Source organism: Telmatherina bonti (assembly GCF_933228915.1).
Source record: "Telmatherina bonti genome assembly, chromosome: 2".
In the NCBI taxonomy this organism is placed as follows: Eukaryota; Metazoa; Chordata; class Actinopteri; order Atheriniformes; family Telmatherinidae; genus Telmatherina; species Telmatherina bonti.
Genome location: NC_136620.1, coordinates 34027937 through 34036440, shown reverse-complemented (window position 1 = coordinate 34036440; position 8504 = coordinate 34027937). Strand labels below are relative to the sequence as shown.

General features: G+C 40.0%; 1 protein-coding gene across 1 annotated transcript; it reads right to left on the bottom strand.

The window, feature by feature from the left end:
- Positions 1-8: 8 nt before the first annotated feature.
- LOC306769417 (NAD-dependent protein deacetylase sirtuin-3) lies at positions 9-7827 on the bottom strand (the record flags this gene model as incomplete). The annotated part of the gene is made up of 8 exons (XM_079258006.1): positions 7808-7827; positions 3252-3462; positions 1908-2117; positions 1573-1805; positions 1274-1374; positions 1034-1195; positions 734-946; positions 9-209 (listed from the first exon to the last, which is right to left on the bottom strand). Exons 2-8 carry the CDS (start codon positions 3452-3454, stop codon positions 9-11), a joined length of 1323 nt encoding a protein of 440 aa, XP_079114132.1. The 5' UTR covers positions 3455-3462; positions 7808-7827.
- Between the last annotated feature and the right edge of the window lie 677 nt (positions 7828-8504).

Sequence of the window (8504 nt, the reverse complement as noted above, 5' to 3'; positions counted from 1 at the left end):
CTGCAGTCTCAGGTGCTTGGGATGGATGATGCAGAGCTTTTACTGTCCGTTTCTGAGTCCGACTCCTCGCCGCTGCTGCCGGCTGCTCTTTCAGCTCCTGGGATGAACCTGGAGGTTTCCGCGTTGCCCCCAGGCTCTGACGCTGCTCTGCTCCGACATGTCGTCTGCCAGCTCTTTCCCACAGAGCTGCTTACCAACGCAGGGATGCTCTAGAGAGGAAATCATTGCAAACAAAAGAAAACAATTCAAAACAGGAACACATTCATTTAGATTTAACGACATGCATAAATAATAGGGGTGGGAAAACAATCGAAAAATCGGAAATCTGGATTTTTTTTCTTCACAATTTTAAAATAGATTTTTTTTAACAAAAAAATATATATATATTTTTTTCAAATGAATAAAATTAAACCACTCTAAAGATTTTTGTCATTTTCATTGGTTTTATTGATCTTTTTACTTGTTGTCTTGAGCATTATAGCAGCAGAATGATGATCTGGCTACTGTGTTATTTTTTCCTAACTGAAATCAAGAAAAATTACTAGCAAAAAGAAGTTTTATAAAAAAAAATTTGTTTTTATTTACAAAAAAAAAAAAATCAATATTGAAGAATTTTGAGAATCACAATTTAAATCGAATCGGCACCCAAAAAAATCTGAATCGAATCGGGACAAAAGCATATCGTCACAGCCCTAATAAATAACCTGCAGGCATTTTTCACCTCAGGGCCCACCGACGTTTCCTGGGACCTCATCAGCTCTTCGATCTCGCTCTTCCAGCCGAGCATTTCAGCAAACCTCTCGACAGTATCTGCCAGATCACCCAGCTCCATGTGGTCTCCCCTCCGTAGTGGGATCTTCTGGAAGGGGCCCACAGCATGCCGGTTCAGGAGGAGACGTGGCACGGTGGAGCGCACCGTATTCACCAAGCTAGCAAAGGGCTCGATCTAAAACAAATCAAATTTCAAATAAAGTCCAGGATTATATTCTATGGAAATATGCTTTATACATAAGGATTTATTAAAACTGTTTACCTGTAAAGATGTGCCCATAATGATGAGCAGGTCTGCTTTCGGGAAGTCTTTTGTGTGGAGGAAATACTTCTGAGGGAGGTCCTCTCCAAAAAACACAACATCTGGTTTGACTGTTGCAGAGCAGAAGGAGCATGTGGGGATGTTGCCACTGATTATAGCATGCTGTGAAACAAACACAGGCAATATTACTGCGACATCATCACAGGAAAGCCAGTGTACTGGGTCTGGGACTGGACGTACTTTAGCCTCATTAGCAGGATAAGGAGTGTAGCACAGGTGACAGGAAGCTGTGGCAAAGCTACCGTGGGCCTCGACAAGCTTTTCATCTGGAATTCCACACACTGAAGATGGGAAATGAACAGTTGGATGTTAAAAAACAGGCAAAGTCATTTATTTCAGGAAAGAAACAGTAGGAAAAAGTACAGAATTAATATTATGACAGCAGGGCTGAAACCTGAATCTTTCATTGTCTTTACAGAATCATCAGAAAACCTTCTTTTCTTCTGAAGCTCAGCATGACTTGGTCTCTTTGTTCTTACGTTTCTCCAGTCCGTCAATGTTCTGGGTGTACGTTCGGAGCAGCAGGCCTTTGTGATGAAGCATGCGGATGAAGTAGTGAATGTAGTTGGGACGGTGACCTCCAGGATACAGAGCCTTCGCCAGGGAGAAAAAAGGCTGCGGGTCGTTGGAGAAGTAATCAATGTTGAAAATGGCTTCTGGGTAGGGGATGTTGTATTTCTCCAAGTTGGCATATAGACCTGTTCCTGGAGTTCTGAAAAAGGGGATGTTTGGAGATTATGAGATGCTTGTTTTGGAAATGTAAGATTTTTAATTTGATACAGGTGTGGAGGAGCGCGAGTCGTCAGACACCAACCTAAAGTCTGGGATGCCGCTGGGCGTGCTGATTCCTGCTCCAGCCACAACTAACACATTCTTACAGCGGCCAAGCTTCATGAGCCGAGCCACGGGGGCAAGCCCCCCCCGAGAGGATGACTTACTGACACGTGCAGATGGACTGCTCTGATCAGATGTGGAGCCTGAAACCTGCGCAGTACTACTGCCAGCTTTGGAAACTTTTCCTTTACTACAGAAAAAAAAACAAAAAACATAAATGATTCACTCTGTAGAGTTAGAAAAAAAAAAAAAACTAAAAGGCAAAAGAAAGAGCTTTCACAAAAACACTAAAATCAGTCTTTTTCCATTTACTTTTCAATATGATCATGAAAGTGTTGGGCCATGAGGACGATGAGCCAATAAGGCTCATCTTTAGTCCCGTCACAAGTCGGACACCCAGAAAGACACACAAGCTTTTATCCACCTTATAGCTTCAAATTCTCTCTTTAATCCCACAAGTCTGTCCTCGGCCCGCTGCTCTTCAAGTCAGAGCTACTCCAGTCGGTCCAACAATTCTGCAGGTTTTCAATGTTTCCCTGCTCCAACACACCCGACTCATTAAATCAATCCAACAGCCTATGAACCTCTGCACAATGACTCCTTAATTTGAGTCAGGTGTGCTGGAGGAGGGAAACATTGAAGACTTGCAAAATCGTGGCCCCCATTGGATTGAATAGAGTAGTCTTGCTGAATATTACCACACTGAAACGAGTTATAAAACTACAACTTATCCCGTAGTACCGTGATCACCTCTGTAGCTGTGAAACATTACAGAATTTCCTTAAAAATGTTCTTTAGGAGCAGTAATGGTGCCTCAATGCAACTTGCTCATGGTCTCTAACCCAATCCGGCCTCTCAGATCATCAGCAGTAAGTCCTCCAGCTGTTCCCAGAATTAAATCAAACTCTAATGAGAGTTAATGTCCTGTTTTCTGGAACATGCTACCACCTGACTTCAGTTCCTCTCAGCGGTCTGAAAACTTCATTATTCCCGCTGGCTAAATGCTGATTCCTGTGTGTATTCATGCTTGACTTTTTGCTGACCTTGTTGTGTTTTAGGTCTGTTTTATTCACGCTGTTGTACATTATTTGTTATGTCCTCTATGGAACATAAGAATGTCTCCTCATGCTTGCATTTTATTTTATTTTTCTCGTCGATCAGTGTGTGTTGAGTTTGAGTTACTGATGTGCTTTTTTCCTATTCTTGCTTACTAGTTGCCGATATAGACTAAATGGTTTTAAGAAGTTGAACTGCAGAGACATGCATTTTTCCTTCCCCCTTTTTATCTCTAAAGCAGTATTAAGTCACTGCTTCATGTCTTCACCTTGGGAGTAAAACCTCCTGTCCGCTGACACTCATCTGGCTGAGGTCCTGAAGCAGAACTGAATCCGTTTGCTTCCTTCGTTGTTTTCTATATGGACCCGGCGCGGAGTCCTGGGGCTCAGTGGGGCGGGTCTGCCTGGCCTGAGAACTGGAGCTGCGAGTTATCCTGCTCCCTGTAGGCTGGGGGACCCTGGACCTGTTCATCCCAGCACCTGTTGACAATAGTAAAATAAAATAACATCATTCAGCCTAAAAAAAAAAAAATCAAGTGTTTTTATTCACGTTTCACTCAGTTTGTCCAAGCAACTTAAAGCAAGAACCTGTTATCTTGATGCACCAATTAGATTTGGACTTTTCTGTGATTCGGTTTCCACTTCTTACCCTCCTTCTGCGTCCCGCATTTAAAAAGCTGTTAAATTAAAATCATCTCGGCTTTCTTTTCTCCTCAGAGGGAGGCTGAAATGTTTTAAAACTGTCAACAGTTGAACAAAAGGTAATGGCTGCAATATATTTACCCCCCTGGCTCTTCAGCAGCTATGCTAATACAGTCCACAGCTGTGGCAGCTTTACTGTTCAGGGAAAGCAGAGCGTAGAGCTAAGACGTGGGGGATGAGAGTTAAAAAGCGGGGCGGCAGAGGTGAAAAAGAACCGTGGATTGACTGTGAGTCAACAAACCCAGCTGGGAGAGAAAAGAGGATGCCCCCTAATGGCCCCTGCAGACTGACGAAGAGCTGGGGGACGCTCCTCTTCCAAAGCTATTCTAAGCTTTCAAACAACTTCCAAGAGGAATGAGTGTGTGATCAGGCAGAGTCAGCGAAGAAGGAAACAAAGGAGCTACAACCTATAAAACATGGCTGCTTCACCCGTCAGCAGGAGATGCAGATCAGGCAGGTTCTCCTCCAGGAGCACCTTCAGACAGGAGATGCATCTCTGAGCGCTTACAGAGCCGCAACGTGGCGATTATTCAAAGCTTTTAAGTAGTCACATCAACATTTAGAGTAAGAAAAACAATTCATCCGGCTAAATTTTGGCCTTTGTCAACTATCTAAATTCTCCTTTGACTTTAGACACTCAGTCTTACTTCTCTTTGTCTCCACAAAGACTGAAGCCTCCACGTTACTATTTTTTTTCTTTCACAACCTACAGAACTATTAAAAACAGTGGGAGACCTGGAGTCTTGGCTTTTGTCTGGTCTCCTCTCAAAAAGACACTGCTGAGTGCAAGCAATAAATCACCAGCCCAGTTATTAAGGTTTCTCACAGATGGTGCAAAGAAGCTGCACACAACATTAAAGCATGATCGCAACCGTGTCGTAATGTAGCCACAAACTAATAAGATCAACTTCTACAGCTAAACCAGGATGGTGTGATGCCTTTAAAAAAAAACAAAAAAAAAAACAAAACAGATTTTACTACAAAGTCATTTTATGACATGACATTAAACTGCTTTCAGAGTTTTAAATGTCCTCTTTTATCAGATAAAGAGCCTAAATGTGTCACAGATGCAGTTTTTATTCTTTAATGACAAATAAATCCCTGTATAAATGACAAAAGACTAAAAGGATTTGAGACCCCCCCCTTCTCTACTTGGCCTTTCATGCTACTTGCTCTCCCAGATCGAAGATCTGTGTGTCCGATAACCGGACCACCAGCACTGTGGTTGCTCATACGGGGAGGTACAGTTATCTAATTATGGATATCCAACAACCCTAGAAACACTTCAGTGAACACGATTAAAACTCCCCCATCCCACCAGCAGCCCAAAATTCAGTTGGAATGGAAATCCTTCCAGTATACTAGAGGCTGAGATCAGGAACTAAACACCAGCCAAGAGAAGTGGACAGAAAGTTTGTGTAAAAGCAACAGAAACTTGGTTGACGAGGTAGAAACAGCAACTTAAACACTCAGGAGGGAAAACTGAAGTAGAATTAAGCAGAAACAATAAAGTGGTTTCCTGAATGGATTAGAAGTGTCTGAGTCCACATCATCCGACATGTTACTGCCGTTTAACTTCTTTCTGAAGAGTTAAGAAGTTAAAACTTCAACTTGACGTTGCCGCTTTGCATCTCAGCTGTGTCTTAAATGAGGCGAGATTTGGTTTAATGAGGGGGCTTTTCCCCCGGCAACCCTGGCATTTAACCCTCCACTAACAACAGAGCTGAGGAAAGCAAACTTTGATCTCTGCTGCCCCCCGATGCTGAAGCAGCAACCAGCAGCATGGTCGTCATGGCAACCTCTTCATTCCTTAGTTTGAGAGGGAACAGCTCTATGTTCTCCCTCCCCACCTGCTCACTAATGACATATCACTCTGTAGCATCTTTGTTGGCCTCTCAATTGACACAAAGCGGTGAGTCCTAATTTGTGTTTGCTCACACAGAGAGGAAGGTGGGTGGCGGGGAGCCACATTTACCCCGTGGGTCGATGGCTAAGTAATGACTCATCCTGTTGCTACTCCAAATACGAACTGAAGCTAAATGAAGAACAAATCCAGTATAAAAATTCATTTTTTAACAGTAGACAAGTAAAAAGCTAAAGCAATTACAACATAACCATCTGAAAGTACACGATTTAGAGCCAGATGTTAAATAATAATGTAAAAAAATAATATTCTCATGCGGACATTCAACAGATACAACTGCAAATGGATGGAAAGAAAAAGTTTGCCGTTATCAAAACCTGACAATTTTGCTATTAGTCATTACTGTTGTAAAACACACTGAAATAATCCATAACGACTAAATTCATTTGTCTTTATAATTCTTTGGTTTGACAATCTGTCCAAAGCTCTTTATAAATACAGATACGAGACAATTTTTTTTTTATCAATTCTCACATCTAAGAACATAAATGCTGCAGATTATCTGAGAAAATAATTGACATATTTTAAAAAGTTGTTTATGTATCCATCAATTACACAGTTTATCAAAAGGAAACATAATATGAATTTAAAGGTTGTTTAAATATTAAAAATGTGTCCAATTTTTCTATTTGCAGAGGACTTGAATGAATTCAAATAGGTGGAAACTTTGCACTGTGCGGAGCTGCACTGCCCCCTACTGGAAGATACAAGTCATTACACATAAATGATTAATAAATACGAGTTTTCTGTTTCACAGGCGTCATAAAGTTATTTTCATTTGAATATGTTGCGTAAAGCAGTAAAAAGTCAGTGTTAAATAAGAAAATACAAGCATTTGTGGTAGATTGTGTGTTCTTCTTTGTCTTCTGTGTGTTCTTTTATGGACTCGAGTCTGTTTTAATAAATTTATATCTATCTATCTGTCTTTTATACAGATACAGGTAAATGCACCTGCACGCTTTTAGTCATACAATCAAATCCATTTTTATGTATTGGCTTAAATTATTTTCCATTACATAACAATGAACATTTAGAAGCATTTGTTGAAATGGATTATTGCTTTAAATTACAGACAAAGCATGTAGTTTTAAAAACATGCATGTATTTGTGAACCATGCGCAGAAAACCATATAAATCTGAGACATGCAGCAAATAGTCTCTCCTATTTGCTGCATAGGAAATGCAGTTGGTTGCAGGTGTTTTCAGAAAGTCTTACATCAGAATGACTTGTGACTGTCCCTCCATACTGATTATGGTGTCTTAAAATACATTCAAAAAGTTTCCACAGTTTGCCTATTACTGAATACAAACAAACAAAAAACCCTTACCACCAATATGCCCCCAACATCCAATCCCCATCTCCTTAATCCTGTTGCACAAACCCACTGAAAAACTGTCAATATTGAGTTTGTAATATAAACAAGATGATAACTGGTACCTAGGTTCCTCCACACATGCCACGTGAAACAAATGAAGTCATCAGGTGCTTTTCACTGTGGAATGACTGCAGTCAGGAAGGGATGGTCAATAGTTCAGCTCCTGTAAAGTTCTCCTACATCACAAAACAAGTCTAAACCATTTCCCAAGGATCACTGTTTTGTTTTGCATTGAAATATATGTTCGTTGATAACATTTGAACATGTTGGGTCAAGTACTTGTGGCCACTTTAAATGCAGATTAACTGGATCCATCCCAAATTTGTGCTCTGATGCATTTACTACACTTCTGGAGAAAATAATAGAAATACACCAAATCAGTTAATATGTACCAGATTTAACATATTCCCGTTTTTGCTAAGTGAATGAATAAATGAATGACCTTGCAGCATCTAAAATCTGTCCACATGCACTGCAGATCTCTCAAAGTGAGCAAAATAAGCCACCAAATGTCAAACTGCACCAAGAATGACATGCACAATTTGAAAGTGTGCAAGATAGACATTTTATCTTTGATAAAAGCAGCTATTCTTTTTACAGTCTGAAGTGTCACACAAAGGAAACTGGCTCGATTGTTTTTTGCTTTGTTTAAAAAAAAAAAAAAAAAAAAAGTCCTGATGGCTGAAATTAAATATTTTTCTGGGACACACGCACATAAATCAGCACTATTGAGTGAAAAATCCCAAAAGTAGCTATGAACTGGTAATGTTGACTATTAAAACATTTAAATGAGGTTTGCATCAGCAACATTGTCATGAGCTACCTGTCTATTTCCCAGCTGCACAGCTGCTGAAAGATGAACACCCGGTGGCAGACTTTGCTGAGACAGTCGCAATGTTGTACATCCAACTGGAAACTCGTTTAGCGTCTCTCACACTAAATTCCAAGCTTATACTCTATAAGATGCAGCCGTCAGGTTCACAGTACTGAGATGACTTGAATTAAAAGCGTCTCCTTTCTCGAAAGACAGAGGTACCAAGTCAACAACATGCAGTCTGAAGTGCAACGTTGTATCCCACAGAGGCGTCACTCTGCTGCTGTTTCCGGGTACTAAATAACCCTTAACGAATACAGGCGGGAATCAAGGGACACAGTCACGTGATATTATACTTCCGCTTTTCAAACCAGTGAATTTATCATTGAAAATTAAATTAATAAATAATCCCTATTTACAGAACACAAACAAAATCATGTTGGAGGAAAGTTGCTGCTGCAAAATCTGTTTATGAAGTTTAAGAAAAGTGACGTTTCTTAATTTTTTTACATTTTTTGCAAGTAAAAAAAAAGAACTTTTTTTTAAATATAATGTTGCTGTATAACTATTTATTTTAGCTGCTCCTTGTTAAACAGAGAGACATTAATGAAAAACAGAAATTCAAAGAAACAAAAACTAATAAAACTTTAATTTGCTTTAACTGTATCTTTAAGATAAGATAAGATAAGATAAGATAAGATAAGAT